General features: G+C 48.7%; 3 protein-coding genes across 3 annotated transcripts; 1 reads left to right on the top strand and 2 right to left on the bottom strand.

Annotated features, from left to right (window-relative positions):
- Positions 1-3,449: 3,449 nt before the first annotated feature.
- On the bottom strand, positions 3,450-6,488 carry LOC136523759 (uncharacterized). Its single transcript, XM_066517327.1, has 2 exons — positions 6,359-6,488; positions 3,450-4,594 (listed from the first exon to the last, which is right to left on the bottom strand). Exons 1-2 carry the CDS (start codon positions 6,486-6,488, stop codon positions 3,450-3,452), a joined length of 1,275 nt encoding a protein of 424 aa, XP_066373424.1.
- Positions 6,489-10,947: 4,459 nt separating this feature from the next.
- On the top strand, positions 10,948-12,405 carry LOC136519532 (UDP-glycosyltransferase 90A1-like). The gene has a single exon (XM_066512921.1). The coding sequence runs from the start codon at positions 10,948-10,950 to the stop codon at positions 12,403-12,405; it is 1,458 nt and encodes a 485-aa protein (XP_066369018.1).
- A 5,748-nt stretch (positions 12,406-18,153) lies between these two features.
- On the bottom strand, positions 18,154-19,347 carry LOC136522429 (senescence-specific cysteine protease SAG39-like). The gene is made up of 2 exons (XM_066516250.1): positions 18,912-19,347; positions 18,154-18,811 (listed from the first exon to the last, which is right to left on the bottom strand). The coding sequence occupies exons 1-2, from the start codon at positions 19,345-19,347 to the stop codon at positions 18,225-18,227; spliced, it is 1,023 nt and encodes a 340-aa protein (XP_066372347.1). The 3' UTR covers positions 18,154-18,224.
- Positions 19,348-19,616: the final 269 nt, after the last annotated feature.

Raw genomic sequence — 19,616 nt, 5'->3', positions numbered from 1 at the left:
TCAGTTGCTGCTTGAGTGTTATCCCGTGTTGTCATGTAGATCTTATGCCTTTTGTAAGGATCAATCTCAACCTCTTCATCCGAGCCATCGTAGTCCAGATCGAGACGGGCAGTGGAGTCAACTAGATCCTCTAGGATTTGACTGAACGAGGTGAAAACTTCGTGGCTAGCGTGGGTTAGATCGGGATCATCGATCCCTATCAACTTCAGATTGAAGTCTCCCTGGTGTTCGAATACCAGACTTCCGAAGTGGATAGTTGTGACACATCGTGGGATGGAGAATAGATCTATGAGTATGAGTAATAGTTACCCATAACCGTGGATTTGACTAAGGATGGTGCCACAGCGGTGTCGGAACGTGCCAGATCTAGGTACCAAACTTTGTTGATGATTGTCATGATCGGTCTTCGCACAAGATCCCCCTACCTGGCGCGCCTCTGTCGGTGTTTTTTACTGGCAGATATTTGGTTCTTGGGGAACTTTGCCTGGTGCGAAGAACAATCATAGATGAAGACGAGATTTATACTGGTTCGGGTCCCCGGGAAGCAAGTAAAGGTCGTACGTCCAGTTGCTACTCTTGTATTGCTTGTATTCATCGAGATTACTGTTACAACATAGCTATGCCTATGAAAGAGTCAATGATTACAGCAGGGGATATTGCTAGCTATTTATATCCGAGATCAACTTGCCCTACAAGCTAAGGAGTTGTGCCCTAGTCGGAGTCCTGGCGTAATCTGGAGATATCCTTCCTTGATAGGGTTGTCGTGGGCCTTCGGGTCTTCTCTGATCCGGAGTTGGTAGTTGGCAATATGGAAATCAGGGTACCCGGGGGTATGGCATCGACACCATGTTTTGGTGATATGGACCCATGGTGCCTGACTGCCTGAATAAGAGGCTATTGCCACTAGGGTGGGCCAAAGCTGGTGAAGATGAGGCCCAGCCAAACCAGGGTACATTATCAGACATGGTGGACAAGTAACCTATTGTATAGAGCTTGGACGCCGACTTCTACAAGATATGATAGGTATTCTGTTTAGCTTTCCATGTGACCGACTAGTAAACATATCAGTAAACTGATCGGGATTCTTGTAACCCTACCCCCGGACTATTTAAGGACTAGGCATCCCCTGATGGGTACCTTCAATATTCTTAGGCTACATTGCTTACGAAACTAGTCACAAACGCCCCTGTATACTCGAGCATAAGAGATAAAGATATATGCTCTCAACTGAACATAGCGTACCTGTATCTGAACTGGTATAGATCTGCATCTTGTATGCTACCCTTCTAATTCCCTATGCGTGATACGCTAATTTGCATTGTCTACCTGCGACACCAAGTCTATGTCACGCTAACACTTCATGGCCAAGGTCCATCAACATGCCACTACAACTTCATCCATAACATGGACATCTCATGTCCTCTGACAGAAATTCTGCAAGACACATCATTGATGACAACTATAACCTCATCATCTACTACGACGACCGCAACAACACCTCATCCTCCGACATATGCTAGACTATAATGACCTCTAACATATGTAAGACACACCAAACAATGTCCTCTGATATATGCAAGACGCCCAATGGCAACATCTAGCATATGCAAGACTCCCTGACAACATCCTTTGACATATCCAATACTCCAACAACATCCTCTGATATACGCAAGATGGCCTCAACAACATCCTTTGACATATGCAAGGTATCAACAATGGCATTCTTTGACATGTACAGGATGCTTCTTCTATGAATACAACTCCGTCTACAATATTGCATAATTTTTTGCGTCTTCGGCTATGTGCGGCTACATCGACTTTGGCTACTACATGATTGGTTACCTTGACATTGATAACTATGCAGCTACTCCAGTCAAAGTGTCCTTGTGATCACTATCGTTCATGGCACTCCCACTATGACTGCAGGAGGAAATAAAGGAGAGAGAAGAGGAAGGACACTAGAAGGGGATAGAGGCACCGCCCTAAGTGTCGGACCATCCATCAGAGGTGCAGTTGATGATGAAGTGAAGAAGATGGTGGAAACACAAGACTTCAAATTTAGTTCCAATCGTTTGCTTCTGTCCCGTTGCGACTGATGAGGGGGAATGCTAGAAGTATAGAGAGTTACGATTAGAGATAGACATAGAAATGTAGATATAATATACTCTCTCCATACCCGTATTAGCTGTCGTTCTGGGCACTAAGCCCATTTTCACAAAGCCTGTCGTCGCTCGCCCGTGCAGTGCCTTATGGACGCGAATGCCCCTCCCATCGCCGCCCGTTGCGCTCACCAACTACTCGCAATTAATCGCGCGTCGCCTTGGTTCGCTGCGTCGCCGCCCGTCGGCTCTCGCGTCAAGGCAGGCCACACACGCTCGCCCACAGCACGCTCACCTCCCTTTATCTCATCAGCGCGCTCGCGTCCCTCGCCGCCCGGAGGAAGCTCGCGCCATGGAGGAAGCTCACGCCAAGGAGATCGGTCGCACCATGGAGGAGCCTTGCGCCATGGTGGTCGCTCGCACCATGGAGGAGTCCGGCGCCATGAAGGTCACTCGCGCCATGGAGGAGACACTGGACGCGGAGGTCGCGCCGGACTCGGAGATGACGATTGCCTCTGAGATGGCGCTGGACTCGGACTCCCTCAAGATCAACCCGGACGACGTCGAGATGGTGCCGGACTCCCTCGAGATCGCCCTATTCGACGTCGAGGTGGTGCCGGACTCCCTCGACATCGCCCCGTTCAACGTCGAGGTGGTGCCGGACTCCCTCGACATCGCGCTGGACGCCGTCAAGGTGCAGTGCGCTCGCTGCGGCATGTTCCACGGTGGCGGCGTCTTCGGAGAAGCCTGCTTCCAAGCTCGCCGCGAAGCTCGTAGGTGTGCACGTTGCCGTCTTGTTCATGATGACTACGATCTCACTACTTGGATACTACATGGCATAGACAAATTTGATTGCGAGCTGTTCATCCCTGATGTGGACAAACTTGAGATGGATGGAGACACAATACTAGTACCTGAACACGTTGAACAGAAGGTGGATGAGATCTACAACATGAAGAAGTTCAAAGATGCAAAGATGAAGGAAGATGCAAACATGAAGAGTAAGGTACATGTCTTGCTTCGGCTTGCAAAATCTAATTTGCTACTACTACATTCTTGCTTCAGATTGAAAAAACTAATTTGGTACTACATTCTTCTAATTTGCTGCAGGAAGACTAGCAAGTGCTTCGGCTAGCAAGGAAGCTTCAAAAGTTATTTGGAATGGGAGCCGATCTTCTCTCTCTAGTCTTTGTTTTTGAATGTGAGGAATTTTGAACTTGTTACATCCTTTTATCTTCATGGCTTCCTTCAAAATGGTTTGTAGTGTCACAAAGATCCTATTTGCTTTGTGTGGTGAGTACTCTACGAATGCCTACATGAAAAGTGAAAATGAATCAATGAGTACTCCATTTAGTTGTTAAAGAAGCAATGTAACAAGTGAAAAAGTGAACAATTTACCTGCTGCACGGCTGGAACAAGATCTTTAATTGTTTTTGCATCCTTCTTATATTGTATAGCTTGTATAGCACGAAAAAACCCCAAGTCTAGAATGTTGAAATCAGGAGAATTGGGTGGTTGACAAATAAGCCGAATATCAAACCCATCTTGCTTAGCAGCCTCACAAAAAACAGGATCATCCACTTTTAAATGAGAAGGTGCATTATCTTGTTGTATGAATATTGGCTTGTGCACATCTTCTCTTGGCCATTTGGCTCTAATGGCCGGCAACACTTGATTTAGCATGAAATCTCTAATGACATCCCTTGTGATTGAAGTTATTGGCTTGATAACTTGTTCACCACGAAGATGGTTATGACTTCCTCTAATAGCATTTTCATAAGTGACAAGTGGAAAGCAACCGATTTTCCCATAAAAAATGCACTCTCCATTTCTAAATCTTGGCCGAGCACAAACACATAAAAACATGATCCTAGGAATGTAATTCTTGTTCTTGCAAGTGCGATGTGGTTCATCTTCCTCGGGTAGCAAGTAGTATTTCTCGGATTTTTGAGAAAGGTAGAACCATTTCTCATCAATGAACACAAAGTCAAAAAAATCCTTAAACTTTGGATCACCAACCAAACCTTGCTCAATCATGTCAATGCACCTCTTCAACCTAGTCTTTTTGTTAGCATCAGTGAGGTAAGGTTTGATGCTACTAGAGTGGCGCCTAAGCAAACCCTTTTTCAAATACCTTTGTATCCTAGATTTGGTAATACCAAGTCTACTAGACACATCTTCTATGGTCATTCTTTGCTTTAGAGGAATGTTGCGCAATTGTTCCAAATCAAGAGGGATTGCCTTACGGCCACATCTACCCTTCTTTTGACTAGCAACCACGACCGGAATGTTTTGAGCAAGTTGGGTTTTACCTCGCTTCCATAAGCGCTGAACCGATCGAATGTGTACACCAAACTGATCGGCAACAATGCTTGTATCTCTCTTGCCTAGTTTCCCATTTTTGCTTCTAGCCAACAATGCTTGGTACACTTGTTTTCTAACTTCTTCAGGCATGTCATGCTTTGGATGGTTTACTTGAACGGGAGCCTCAACATCTTGTAGCACCGGTTAAATAGGAAGGGGTAGATGGATAGACGGCCAGAGAAAACGAGAGCGCGCACGGTGCTATGCAACGAAAAAAAGCGCCAAAGAACGAGTTGTATGGAAGGCTAAACGCGCGCGTCGCTAAACATTCGAAACCGCGCAAAAAACGAGAGCGCGCACGGGCCAAAACGCGCGCGCGCATGAGCAGCAACGCGCCCACACCCGACCCAGCGAGCGCCATGCAAAATTGCCACTCACAGCGAGGCCCAGCACAAACACCACTTGCACAGAAACAGTGCCATGCAAAATCGCCAGTGACAGCAAAAAAAGATGTGGCTGCCAGAGATCGAACCCACGCCCTTGTCCTCAGGGCGTTAGCCTCACTGCACTAGCCAGTCTGAACCATGATTGTTTCTCATATAGGTTGCATCCACAACCGTATTTAATAGGGGCAGACAGGGAAAAATACCCTCTAATTAATTACTCCTTGGTAAGCACAATCATGTCCTAAACGACAACTAATTGAGGTATGGAGGAAGTATTTATGAATAGTATCATACTCCAAGTACTACCTCCGTCCACCAAAGAATGCAATTCTCGCTTTTCGAGGAGTCAAGCAGTTTGAACTTTGACTAAATTTATATAAAAAGTACGGACATTCAAGATGCAAAATAAATATCATTAGATTCGTCATAGAATATATTTTCATAACAAATTTATTTAAAAACATAATTGCTAATAGTATTTACTATAAACCTGGTCAAACTTAAACTAGATATTAAGTTTGAACCATGATCCAAGGTCTACTAGTACAGGTATCAATCGAAGTATATAATAAAACAGAGACGACAGCACAAGGGTAAGACAAGCGTTCTATCAATTTTCACACGTACATAGACGTGCCTATAGACATGCTTGTCGCGGGAGGACGTGTCAACATAACACCTCCAACTTCCGATGTGTACCCGTGCATTCAAACCTGTACAGGAAGATGTTGGGAGCTACTGGTAGCAGGATTAAAAATTGTTCGTATGCACATGGTAAGGTTCTAAAGTAGGGGCCTGTTTGCAATCAAGAGCTAATTGCTAGCTAGTTAAAAACTAGTTTAAATTAGTTTTAGTACATCCAAACGTGAGGGTTAATAGGTGGGCTAATTTTTTAGCCATGTCTTCGACTAGTTGTTAGCAAACTATCTAGTCAACCTTAGCCAATTTCAGATAATTTTTAGCCCAATTAATTAGCTCATCCGAACATGCTCTAAATCTACCTTTTAAGGGTGTTATCATGCACACCTGCGACATGTGCCGGTGCTGGTCATTCAAACTTTAGTAAAATGCACCGGCAGTCCCTAAATTTGGACCAAGGTGTCATTCAGGTCTTAAACTCATTTTTTGATTTATAGAACCCTAAACTTGTTTTGGGTCTCACCATGACTCCAAATGGGTGCTTGCCCGACCCGTTATCCTACGTAGCGTGCTGATTCACACTTGATATGAATCTACGATGTGGGGCCCAAGTGTCGGCTGAACCCTTCGTTTCCTCATCGTTCTGCTCTCGATGGGACAAACAACACTGCCTGTGCGCCTGCGCACGAGCCTCATCCACCGCTTGTTGGCTACTGCCCGGCCAGCTCCGCGTGGCGCTTCGCCTGCGCGTGAGCCTTGTCCACCGCCGCCCTCTCGGCCACAACTTACCGCAGCTACTCCCACGCCCCCTCCTCCTTCTCCCTCGCTGCGGCTAGCACCTCGTCGCCGCATTCGCCCGCGTCGCCAAACCTCTCCCGCCCTGCCCGTTTGGTTTGCGATGCAGCACGCGAGGATGATGCACCTCGCCATGGCCCTCACCCTTGCCCTCCTCATTAGTGGCGTTGTCCTCGCCATCACGGACGCCTCCCCCACGCACCATGTCACTTACGTGGATAGCTCTGTGGTGTGCTCATGACCTCCGTCGTGGCCAACATCCCGTAGGTGGTCTGGTCAGCCAACCGCGCTCGCCCTGTCGGGGAGGCGCCGTCGTGTGGTCAACGGAGTGTCGCGATGGCCGTCACCTGCGGCATCCTCTACGTCTACGTCGACGCCCAGCCACCGCAGTGGTACTACACCACCTAGGATTCAGCAAGACCGCCTGGTACTACTACCGCAACATACGAGAGTCGGTGTGACATCCTCTACGCCTACGTCAGTACCGAGCCACCGCAGTGGTACAACACCACCTAGGATTTAATGAGACCACCCGGTACTACCGCCACGACATATGAGAGTCGGTGGGTGCCGTGTTTGATGTCCTACACCTGTGTGTGGCGCCTACAGTGTGTGCACTGACATGCACCGACACGACCAACTTCTGGGCGGTAGAGTTCCGGCAGCCTAACCGTGGCTGCGTCCCGGTGGCGTCGGGCCGGTAAGGCTACTTCAATGACCACACCAGCCTAAGGGGTCTGGAGAGGCTGAGCGATGCTGCGTGCAGGGAGGCATGCCTTGATGAGTGCTGGTGTACGGCAGCACAGTTGTGTATGGCGTCGACGCGCGGCGACGGCTTCTGCTACCTGCAGTCGGGGGTGCTGCTGCACAGATCGATAGGGTGTTGAACAGGTCACCGGGGCCATGCGAGTCATGGGGGCGACTAGGGCGGCGGGATGTGCGGGTCGCTAGGGTGTTGAGCAGGTCACCGGGCTGGCTTGCAGGCCGTTGGAGAGACGACACGGTGGTGACCGAGTCATTGAGGCGAGAGAGGGCGGAGTGGATGAGGAGGCACGGTCCGATGGGTTGAGTGCGAGTGGCGTAGGCGCACCGGCGGTGGCATGGTGCAGGATGGTGACATCCCTGATGATTGTGGAGGGGGAGAGGAGGAAGAGATGACACATGGGCCCTACCATGTTAGATTCCATGTCAAGTGTGAACCAGCACACCACGTAGGATAACGGGTCGTTCGAGCACTTGTTTGGACCGCTGGTGAGACCCGACACAAGCTTAGGGACCCAAAAATCAAAAAAGAAAAAGAAAGTTTGGAACCTCGGTCAAAGTTTAAGGACTATTTTACTCGTTCAAACATGGACTAATGCGTCCAAACTTCGACTATGCTGACCCAGTAACAACTCCGACTGATGTGTCCAAAGTTGGGTTGGCTACCTGCTTCCCATGGACTCCAAAGTCAAGCACAAGCGGCGCATGTCTCCAAAGGAAATTTATTACCTTCATCACTCACGACCACAAGTCCACAACACTTGGCTTGTCTACCTAAGCTCGCCATGTCCTCACCATCATCCTCGACGCTCCGGCACGTGGCGATGCTCCCGTTCATGAGCAAAGGTCATGCCATGCCGATGCTGCACCTGCGCCAGGGCCTCGCGTCGGCGGTCAACGTGCTCGCCACACCACACGAGGCATCCTTCATCTGCGCGGCCGTCGAGGGAATCCTCGGCACGGCCGTGCTCGAGCTGCCGTTCCCGTCCTCATCGGCTGGCCCACAGGGCATGGAGGAGCTTCCCTCGGCCTTCGAGTCTCACTTCCTGGACCTCATCTCCTATCCTCTAGCGTTCCTTACAGCCAAGGGAGATGAAGCCTAGGAGATTGAAGAGTGGGTCCAGTGCCCCTTTGTCATCTTGTGTCATGACCCTGGTGTGACCCCTCATCGAAATAGGTAGGCAACTCAACACTAAAGCATAGGGGACAACGCCCTGACAGAGCTGATCGCACTATGCTTCTACGCGAGTATTAGGCTTCTGCCATGTGACAGGGTCCTTTCGGGAGCTCCGAGGCATCTGCCTAGGCTAGCTTGCCAAGCCTTGCTTAGTCGGTCGGGGCCCTCTAATGATGCGGGCCTAGGTTATCCTAAGACCTTAGCTCTGTTCTTGAGTTAATTTCGCTCAGCTAGAGCCCCCGTGCAGTGGTGGTCTATGCTTTCACAGTGTCTGGTCGTATCCACCGGGGCACGCAAGCGCACCCGCTGGTTGTTGGCCTCGATCCCCTAGCTGATAAGGAGAATTAATCAGGGGGTTAGCTACGCTATCATGGTGCTAGTACGAGGTTTACATAACCCCAGTGATAGATATTCCACTAGTAGAAATTTGCATATTTATGACGAAAATCTTAATGACGAATCAAAATTTGTGATCGATTTCTATGACAAATTATATTCTTGCAAGTATGAAGCGATACGGTGCTTCTATACGCTTTATTGTGTGGAGAGGGATAGGTACGTGGCCGTGAAGTATGTATGGTTGCCATAAATTACTTGTGCCTGAGACGTGCATTGGGCGCTCTGCTATGGATTGTTGTCTTAAAGCAAAAATCTAGGTGGCACTCGGGAAGGAAGGGACGAGGGAGTACACCTCTCTAACCTTCTGTCCGAACCCATTAAACTGGTAGAGAAAGCTATTGGAAGTTACTACTAGCTATTATAGTAGTGATATATTATTTATTAAAAGAATAAAAGTTGTTCGTTTGGACATGGTAATTCCAATGTAAATCTAGTCTATTCGCCGGTGTTAAGGGCATGTATAACCCGCCGGGGGGCGAATCTAAGGACTAAGAAGCTAAGTTCCGAGCTGAGATAGAAAGAAAGTGCTATAAGTGGACTAATAGAGCCTAATCTTTCACTGTTTAGAAAATTTATCATTGATTTATTTGGTCATAGACCTGGGCAGCAGCACGGCCAGCTCGGTGCCTGTGTCCGCCATTGTAACCCGCGGACAGGGGTCATCTGCAAGTGACTAGAATCTGACATACACATAATTAAAAAGATAAGTCGTACATTTCAGACAGTGTGTCTTCTGCAAATAGTTTAATGCTTTTGGATGTAGCCAAGATCAATTATGAATATCATTTTGTATACCATTATGTTATCATTTTGACGGAGGACGGTCAAGCATAAATAAATAAGATATAAGATGAACATAATTACAATAATTTTAATACCATCAATATAATAATTGTATTATACATAATTGCAACATTTTTGCCATGATCCGTTTACCAACAAACCGCGAGAGTTCACATGTAACTCATAGGAGACATGCAGTCTTGCAGACATCATGTTCTCACAAAAAGGTAACAGACTGCACGTTCATGTAACACGTAGAAAGCTTGCAATTATAGCTAACAAATTAGAAAGCTTGCATATTCACGTCTAACAGCAAGCTATAGGAGTACAGGTAGTTCAACACACCTGTTTTGATAGTTTCAGTAATCAGGTGCACCTTGATCCATAGTTTTTAGAAAGTAGGAGCACAGCCCAATTTTCAGCGAATAGCAGCATAGTCCAGTTTTAAAAAATTAGCAACACTGTCCGGTTATCAAAAAAAGAAGACAGAGACGTGGTTCGCACATGTTGGAATGCCTTGCTGTCGTGCCCAGGGCGAGTGGCGAAGCTAAAGCAAATTAGTGGGTGTGCACTTGACTCGTGGGTATATGGACTTGTGCTATTAAATGTGCATATATGGTGAAAATCTAGTGCTCTATTCGGCTGGCTGAAAAAACGGCGGATGTTGATTTGTTGTGAGAAAAAAACATTGTTATTTCGCTGAAACGGTACGGCTGATAAGTTCAAGCGAACATGGTCTAGGAAACCACTGTTTTCATAAATTTTGAGAGGTGCATTTGCACCCCTACCAATTATACTTAGCTTTGCATGTAACACCCTAGCCAATTAGTGGTCCAGTAGCTCATGTGTGGTTGTGGTTGGTTGGTTTAGTACACTTTCGTTCTAAAGGTATGACTTTCGGGTTAGCGTTTTTACACGAATCTAGGACCATATAAACAGTCTTGGACGCGAGTGTTACGTGGCCCCTGCCCGGGGCCGAGACTGGCCTAGTTGCAGGGATCCGCCGCCCGCAACTAAGGCAGCGGCTGAGCGGGCTGCCGCCGATACGCTTCTGCGACCCCGATGGTGTGGGCTGCCGCCACCGCCGATGACATGCCCTTGCCCTTGTAGCCGATGATGGTGTGGGCTGCCGCCAGTCCGCCACCACCGATGACTTGCCCTTGCCCTTGTAGCTGATGAGGAAGTCCTTGTTCAGCCGACACGCTTCTGCGACAGCTCGGTTGCCTCACGCGAGGCTGGCTCCGTCTTCAGGCTTTGACAGGAAGACTTTTGTAAAGACGGCGACGAAAGGACGGGGTCAACAGATCCGATCACATATTCACATGCCACCCACGCACACCCGCGCCGTGTGACAACGTGCTAGCCGTTGTGAAAGATGCTGCCAGCCCACCTAACAGTAATTAACAAGAGATTAAAAAACAGTAATTAACAACACATCCCACTGACGTCCAAGTCAAGCAGCGCACTCTTCAAAAACTCTACCTTCACTTGGTGGCTGCGCTCCAACACTAGGCTCCGCTTGGCTATAGCTTCCCATCATCCCATGGCTTCTTCCTCACCATCGTCCTCGACGCTCCGGCACGTGGCGATGCTCCCGTTCATGGCAAAGGGCCACGCCATGCCGATGCTGCACCTGACCCGCCTGCTCCTGCGCCGGGGCCTCGCGTCGGCGGTCACCTTGCTGGCCACCCCGCGGGAGGCGTCCTTCATCCGTGCGGGCGTCGCGGGGATCGCCGGCGCGGCCGTCCTCGAGCTGCCGTTCCCGTCCTCATCCGCGGGCCCGCAGAGCATGGAGGAGCTGCCCTCCACCTCCGAGTCCCACTTCCTGGATCTCATCTCCGCCACCGCGGCGCTCCGCCCGGCGTTCGCGGACGCGCTGGTGCGGCTGGAGCCCCGGCCGGACCTGCTCGTCCACGACGGCTTCCTCCCGTGGGCCAAGGACGCCGCCGACGGCCTCGGCGTGCCCCGGCTCGTCTCGCTCGGTATGGGCGCCTTCTCCTGCTACGTCACGCTCGCCGTGCTGGTGCAGAAGCCGCACGCGCCCGTGAGCTCGCCGTGGGAACGGTTCGAGGTCGACGGCTTGCCGGGGCTCCAGCTCACGACGGCCGACCTGAACCCGCCATTCGACGACCCGGAGCCAGCCGGTCGTCACTGGGACTTCATCTGTGAGAGCGGTGTAGCCACGGCCTCCAGCTGGGGCACTATCCTCAATTCCTTCCATGAGCTCGAGTCACTCTACATTGACAAAATGAACCAGCTGGAGAACTCGCCGAAGGTGTGGCCGGTTGGTCCGCTGTGTCTCGTCACTGAACCGGCGGTGCAGACAACCCTGGATGCAAATCTAGCCGGCTGGCTCGACTCCAGGCTCGGCATGAACCGGCCGGTTCTGTACGTCGCATTCGGCTCCCAAGCTAACCTGAGCCGGGCGCAGCTAGAGGAGATCGCGGCCGGACTGGACAGGTCCGGTGTGGATTTCGTATGGGTGGTCCGGTCCCAATGGTTTGATGGAGAGGACCGGGTCGAAGCGCGGTTCGGAGACAGGGGTAAAGTGTTACAAGGCTTTGTCGACCAGCTTGGTGTCCTGAGGCACAAGGCCATCAAGGGCTTCTTCAGTCACTGTGGGTGGAACTCGGTGACCGAAAGCATCAGCATGGGGGTTCCGATTCTTGCGTTCCCGTTGGCGGCAGAGCAGAAGATGAACGCCAAGTTCGTCGTCGACGTGCTCGGAGCCGGACTCAGGGTTTGGCCATCCAACAGAGGGCACGACGACGACGGTGGCAGCGAGGGCGGCGGGGAACTGGTTGCAAGCCAAGACATCGGGGCATTGGCACGGGAGCTCATCTTGGGAGAGGGAGGGAAGCACGCGGCGGCTAGAGCAGCTGAGCTCGCAGCTTCTGCTAGAACGGCGATGGACGCCGGCGGTTCCTCGTTTGAAAACCTGGAGCTTATGGTGCGTGCAGTCATCAGTGGCACTAGCAGGGTTGAGGCTAGTTCAGAGTGAGTTGCTAACTACGAGCCTCTTCGTTGTCGTGATAGAATTAATTTGGTTCAGTATATTATTCTGCTGTACTACTCAAATGACTAAAGTTGCACCGTCTGGGCTGGAACTCTTGTGCTGCGAATTAACACAAATCTTGCCTTGTTTGTTCTTTTTTTTTTTTTTTTTTGCTTCAAAACCGATTGTCCCAGCATCATGCATGTCCTCCAAAGATGTTTTTTTTAGAATGATCAGCCATTGCAACCTTCACTCTGTAGCTACGGATACATAATCGTTCCCTAGCTAGCAGTGTGAGCAATAATGGCGGTCATTGATTGACTGCAGTGTAGTCGACTGCAGTATTCTGTGTGGCGCCTACAGTGTGTGCACTGACATGCACCGACGCGACCAACTTCTGGGCGGTAGAGTTCCGGCGGCCTAACCGCGGCTGCGTCCCGGTGGCGTCGGGCGGCTGTGGCGGGCCGGTAAGGCTACTTCATCGACCACACCAGCCTAAGGGCGCTGGAGAGGGTGAGCGATGCCGCGTGCAGCGAGGCGTGCCTTGATGAGCGTGGGTGTACGGCAGCGCAGTTTGTGTAGGCGCCGACGCGCGGCGCCGGCTTCTGCTACCTGCAGTCGGAGGTGCTGCTGCACAGATCGACAGGGTGCTGAGCAGGTCACCGGGGCCATGCGAGTCGTGGGGGCGACTAGGGCGGCGGGATGTGCGGGTCGCTGGGTGCTGAGCAGGTCACCGGGCCGGCTTGCAGGCCGCTGGGGAGACGACTCGGTGGTGACATTGAGGCGAGGGAGGGCGGAGTGGATGAGGAGGCGCGGGCCGATGGGTTGAGCGCGAGTGAGCTAGGCGCACCGGTGGTGGCATGGTGCAGGATGGTGACATCCCTGATGATTGTTGAGGGGGAGAGGAGTAAGAGATGACACATGGCCCTACATGTTAGATTCCATGTCAAGTGTGAACCAGCACACCACGTAGGATAACGGGTCGTTCGAGCACTTGTTTGGACGGCTGATGAGACCCGATACAAGTTTAGGGACCAAAAAAAACACAAAAGAAAAAGAAAGTTGGAAACCTCGGTCAAAGTTTAAGGACTATTTTACTCTTTCAAACATGAACTGATGCGTCCAAACTTCGACTATGCTGACCCAGTAACAACTCCGACTGATGCGTCCAAAGTTGGGTTGGCTACCTGCTTCCCATGGACTCCAAAGTCAAGCACAAGCGGCGCATGTCTCCAAAGGAAATTTATTACCTTCATCACTCACGACCACAAGTCCACAACACTTGGCTTGGCTACCTAAGCTCGCCATCATTGATTGACTGCAGTGTACTCCTGGAGATCACATTATGGTCTGGGAGTAGTCGACTGCAGTATTCTGTAGCTACAAACATAGGATTGGTTGCATATAGGATTCTCTCGCTCATCATTTCCGTCTCTAAATAACTATCAGTTTTTTATTGCCTAGATTTATATAAAATATGTGCAGCATTGATATCTCTAAATAAATTTATTATAAAAATAGATTTAATAAACTATCTAATTATATTAATTATGTACCATAAGTATTAATATTTTTATATAAAATTAGTCAAATTTGTTATTTCTCGGGAAGCAAGAACGACATGTATTTAGAGATAGAGGGAGTAGTTGACTGCAGCGGGACAGGAAAACACGACAGAGACATCCAGAGGGAATAGTCCTACCAGATCCAGGTATGCTCGTCCCAAAAAAATCTGGGCCTTGTTTATATTAGGGTTAGGAATCAGTATTTGGCATTGTAGCATTTTCGTTTATATTTGACAATTATTGTCCAATCATGGCCTAACTAGGCTCAAAAGATTCGTCTCGTAATTTACAATCAAACTGTGTAATTAGTTATTTTTTTATCTACATTTAATACTCCATGCATGTGTCCAAAGATTTGATGTGATGGAGAGAGAGTGAAAAAACTTAAACAAGGCCCTGATGGATTTATGTGTCTCACCTAGGACACTACGCGCCCACTTGAAACTAAGGTCATGTTTAGTTCCCACCAAACTCCTGAAAAATGCACTATGCAAAAAGAAGATTCCCCGTCACATCAAACTTGCGGTACATGCATGGAGTACTAAATGTAGACGAAATCAAAAACTAATTGCACAGTTTGATTGTACTTTACGAGTCGAATCTTTTGAGACTAATTAGTCAATGTTTGGACAATAATTCACAAATACAAACGAAACGCTACAGTAATGCATTAATTATTTGGCCACTCCCAAATCCGGGAACTAAACGTGCTCTAAACAAAAAAGTGGTCAGTTCAATCCCTTCTCAACCAAATAAAAAATAGAGTTCAATCCCTTCTCAACCAAATAAAAAATAGAGTCGTATCGTCCCAAAAATAAGAGACAAGACCAACTCCACCTTGTTTCCCAACCAAACGCTACCTCAAGAGCATATACAACGGGGATTTCAATGTTGTCTCTATGCTGTCAATCTTGCAAAAAGGACCTAGATAGATACAAGAGACGGCGAGGTTGCCTCATGAAGAGATGACCCTTGTCCTTGAAACGATCCACGGTTTCCTTGAAGGAGAATCCACAGAACAAACCATAATGTGATAGCCCCTGGAGATCACGCCATCACATTATCGAAATCCAGCTGATAACACAATTCATACATAGTGAATTCCTGTTTTAGAAGGGTACACATAGAGAAGCTTACCCATATTTATTATATCGCCATAATGGTGGAATCACACACACACACACTCAAACATAACACATCATAGTAGACGTAGCGCCTCAGCGGGTCAAGACTCCAACTCCACAAGCATCTTGAGCATAGGACAAGACTCTCTAATCCTCCCATCTGTCGGTGGTGAAGTTGTACTCGGGCTCCTCATCTGTGTCAACAACTTTCAGTACGGTTTGTATTGGCCATTGTTTCCCACCCCATGCTTTGCTTGCTATGTGGCAGTCGTATGCAAGGGTAAGGAAAAGAACCTACTATTTGGAGGTGGGTTTCCTATGGAAAAACTCATCATCAAGGTGTAAATATCCACAAGGTATCATCCCATCCATCCATTCATCCATCCCATCCTATATCCAACATAGTCACACCACACACTCTCACATCTCACCACCACGCTCTCTAGTTGACAAGACAACTCCCTCTCGTCCTTGCCAACCCAGGGGAAGAGAAGAAGACACCACTCTCTAGTCAAGTGAAGAGAGAAACATAGGAAAGATGTCCATAACCGAGGACGCGACTATACGTATAGATCGATCAACTCCACAGAGCCTATACACCTGTACCCACAAGATCACCATCATCGGCGGCACCTGCCTAGGCTGATTCCGAGCTAGCATCTAGCTGGTACGATACCACACTACCACTCAGCCTTGAGTCACATCGAAGTACCACCGTCATGCTTAGACTGTGAAATGTAGTATCGGGCCTCAGAGTGGTCACTATGGGTCTTGACTCTTGAGAGCACTAGAGGATATGCCCTAGCTCCCTCACACTAACACCTACATCCTGGTAGCAATGGTATCGACCTAGTTAGATCATATCCATCCCCCGCGTGAATGGGAGCAAGTCACGTGTAAGAAAAGGTTCCTATGGACTGTTTGTCCCAACTCAGTCCTTAGAAGGACCTGACAAGACATCTCCTCAAGTGGGAAGCTCTACCTCCCGTGCCCTCGATAGCACCTCCTTCCTGGGGGCTCACCCTACATGGAAACCCAAGACTACTCAACTCACATGTACCCGCCACAGGTACCTCTGACAGAGACTCAGGTCACTCTCCCGGCAAGACTCGTCCAAGGACTCATTGTACAACCATGCTGGTCGATTCGACCCTCACCACACACCCGAGACACACACTAGAATCTCTCATCCACGGTATAAACCATATAGCAGTGGCGCACTAAGTGCCTAATCCACACACAAGCATGTCCACCCTATGTATCACATCACCAGGCATCATGCATAATAGTAGAAGTAAATAGCAAGTGTATGTAAAGCGAGCGTCTATCCTATCAACGAGTATGCTGGTGTAAGGTTGCAACAAGGTATAGGCTCAAACAATTTCTACCATGAAACCTATCATAAGAATATTGCGGAAAGTAAACCTCTAGCATCTATTTCATGCCTAATCGGATTCTACGAGGTTGGGTGGGACGTGGCACCTTTGATCAGGTCATCTCGTAGTCCTCGTCAGGCTGGAACTCCTCCAGGACTATCAAACGAGACAACGGTTCACAATATGCAACTACTATAGATATTCTTCACAAAGAACCAAGTGAAATTCAAAAGACCCAAATGCACTCAAACACAAGCCTATGATGTAGAGCCTTTTTTTAGAAAAAAATGGACACTAGTTTCATATTTTTTTTAGGTCCTATGAATTTTCAAAGATGATTCTATTTTCTAAAAAAATAAAGAGGAGAGAGAAAACACCAGGGATAGACATGTGGCAGCTCTTGATTAGCTGAAGCACGTGCGGTTTGGCTGTTAGTCAATGTTAACTAGTCCTTATTATTGTGCTTGACTGGGCTCTTAGCGGGCTTGATGGGTTGAGTCATGGGCCGGTCTGGGTCGGGTCGGGCACGCCGCCGCGTCGGGGTAGGGAAGGAGCAGGGGTGCCACCGCGGGGAGGAAAGAAGCAGGGGTGCCGCCACGCCAAGGTGGGGAAGGAGCAGGGGCACCCTCCTCTACGCCAAGGTGAGGAGCGACCAAGCGATGGAGACTGGAATAGGCGAGCGAGCGAGTGTTCTCCAGTGTGGTACGGTCGGCTAGGGAGAAAGAGATGAGAGGCAGGGGCTGGGAGGGGTGTGAAGTGAGTTGGACTGCTTATATACTATAGGTTTTTTTTGTTGGGCTAGATGGGCTGATATTTGTTTATGGGCTTCTTTGGTTCCTTGGTTTTTCGGTTAACCGAGGATGAGAACCGAATTGATCGAGTAAAATTTGATTAGCTGAAAGTAGGAACCGTAGGGACCAAATTTTTCAGTTTCGGTTTCGGTTATTTTGATTCGGCTTCCGGTTCTCTGTTAAATTTGCAAGCAGTGCACATCCAGCTGTAGTTTAAGTTGGATTTGGGTCAAGTGAAGCTAGGGGCTTGTTACTCTTGGTGCTTGTCAATACCATGATAATCTTGGCAATTGGAGGAGTTCTTGGTGATAGTGGGAGTGTTATTTAGAAGCTTTTTGTGCTTGTTTGGAAGCCTGCGTATCTAGAGATGCAAGTGCATTTCATTCATGAGGACTTCAGTCTTAGTGCCACAAGAAGGACCTATACACTTTGGTGAGGTGCTCCAACAAGTGCTAGGAAGAGTTCTTGGTGATTGTGGGAGTCTTTACTTTTCCTCATCTAATGAATATTTACCATCTTGCAATGTCCAATAGCTTGCTCATTGTTTAGCTTAATGTTACACCTAGAATGTGTGGTATGGCGTCCTGACAAGAATCATAGGCTAATGTTGTTTTTTGAACTCAAAGTTATAGGGTTAGGGTCCTACTTATTCTTGTTTAAAATTTAGTTAGTCCCAATTTACCCTGTTAGCCCATGATACTTTGTGTTGGCCTTGGCCATTTCTGAATATTCGCTTCAAGAAAATAAGCAGCATGTATTCATGATTGATCATTACACATTAAGCACATTACATGTTTTTTTTTTAATACAGAACTGTAGAATACATGTAGAAGATCAATTTGAAACACAATTTACAGACACATATGAACCAGACCAGCTGTATATACATAGTAAATAAAAAGACTTAGAAGCATCGATTTATTCCGTCTAAGTATTTATTTACGATCTTAATCTTTGTGAAGGTTCTGCCTACTCAGTAGGGTAGGAAGGCTCCATGGCTAGGCCACACATGCCCCTCTTGTCCGAAATATCCTTCTCCATTCTCAGATAACCATTCTCGCCCCAAGTGGTGCCCCATGAGTTCTTCATCAGCCAGTACTTCGTGCCATCACTGGTCTGTCCATAACCAATGGCTGCAATCCCATGGTCCAAGTCAGTACCGCATGAGCCGGTCATCACACCACCAGAGTAGAACTGGAATGTCATGTCTCCACCGTCCACTGCCACCGACACGGGCTGGTTCGCCACAGCCTTCATCAGGGCAGCCTCATCGTTTGCCGGCACATCCTCATAGCCCTTGATGGTTGCAGCACTATTTGATCCACTCTTGCACTTGCCATCTGCACCTGTGTAAGGATAGCTGGACTCCGTGGTTAGGCCGCCATTCTTGATGATAAACTTGAAAGCATCGTCCATCAAACCACCCTCACAACCTTGATCCTCACCATGGACATCGCAATCCACCAACTCTTGCTCCGAGAAGGAGGTGAGCTTGCCGGTGCTGATTTTCACGATGCCTTCTGTGGCAGCTACGGCTGAGAACGCCCAGCAGCAGCCTGCAATTGATTGTTATGTTTCAAGGTATGTCACACTCTAATTTAGGAGTACTTCAGAATAGTACGTGTTGCCACAAGTCTTCCTTCTAAATGTACTTACCACATTGGCCTTGATCCTTGATGGGAGTGACGGCACCCTTGGTCCTCCAGTCTATGGTCGCCGGAAGCGCATCGACGCTAACATTCTCATACCTAAATCCGGTAGGGATCTTCACAGGGCTGGGTTTGAAGCCCTTGTTGGTCTTGGTAGCCCTGAACTCGTCGTTGGTAAGGTCGGCGAACTGGTTGACGCCGAGCCAGAACTTACGGTTCTCACCAGCGTTAAACGACTCGATGAACTTAACATTAGCCTTGAACACCTCAAACCGCTGAGCCTTCTCGTTGGCGTCTTTGTAGATGCGGTTGTACTGCGCCATCCACTGCTCATGCCTCGCCACCATGGCTGAGTCGTCATTGAGGTCGCGAGCAGCGAGGGCTGCACCGCAGAAGAAGGCTAAGCCGAGGATTCCCAAGATCGATGCCTTGAGGGTGGCCATGGTCGATCACTCGATCGATCAGGCCTGTGAATTGGTTGCTGATGCTGGCCTGCTGCTGCTGTGCACTATGCCTATTGATTTGGTGATTGGAGCTGGGTGGTATGGGTATGTATATATAGCTACAGACGTGTATTATTCTTGTAAGTTGTAAGTATGAATCGATACGGTACGGTGCTTCTACGCTGTATTGTGTGGAAAGGGACAGGTACGTGGCCGTGAAGTATTGCCAGATGGTATATATTATTTTACTTGTGCTCCAGATGTGCATT

The sequence above is a fragment of the Miscanthus floridulus genome, chromosome 18 (assembly GCF_019320115.1).
Source record: "Miscanthus floridulus cultivar M001 chromosome 18, ASM1932011v1, whole genome shotgun sequence".
NCBI classification, from domain to species: domain Eukaryota; kingdom Viridiplantae; phylum Streptophyta; class Magnoliopsida; order Poales; family Poaceae; genus Miscanthus; species Miscanthus floridulus.
Note: the sequence above shows the minus strand (reverse complement) of the source record. Positions and strands in the feature narration are given on the sequence as shown.

Excerpts from the sequence above, each read along its gene's own strand:
- LOC136523759 (XM_066517327.1), bottom strand. The coding sequence starts at position 6,488 with ATGGTGCGTGGGGGAGGCGTCCGTGATGGCGAGGACAACGCCACTAAT. Across the intron at positions 4,595-6,358 it reads AAACGGGCAGGGCGGGAGAG|ATGTTGAGGCTCCCGTTCAA; the intron begins GTTTGGCGACGC and ends CGGTGCTACAAG.
- LOC136519532 (XM_066512921.1), top strand. The coding sequence starts at position 10,948 with ATGGCTTCTTCCTCACCATCGTCCTCGACGCTCCGGCACGTGGCGATG.
- LOC136522429 (XM_066516250.1), bottom strand. The coding sequence starts at position 19,347 with ATGGCCACCCTCAAGGCATCGATCTTGGGAATCCTCGGCTTAGCCTTC. Across the intron at positions 18,812-18,911 it reads CAAGGATCAAGGCCAATGTG|GCTGCTGCTGGGCGTTCTCA; the intron begins GTAAGTACATTT and ends AATCAATTGCAG.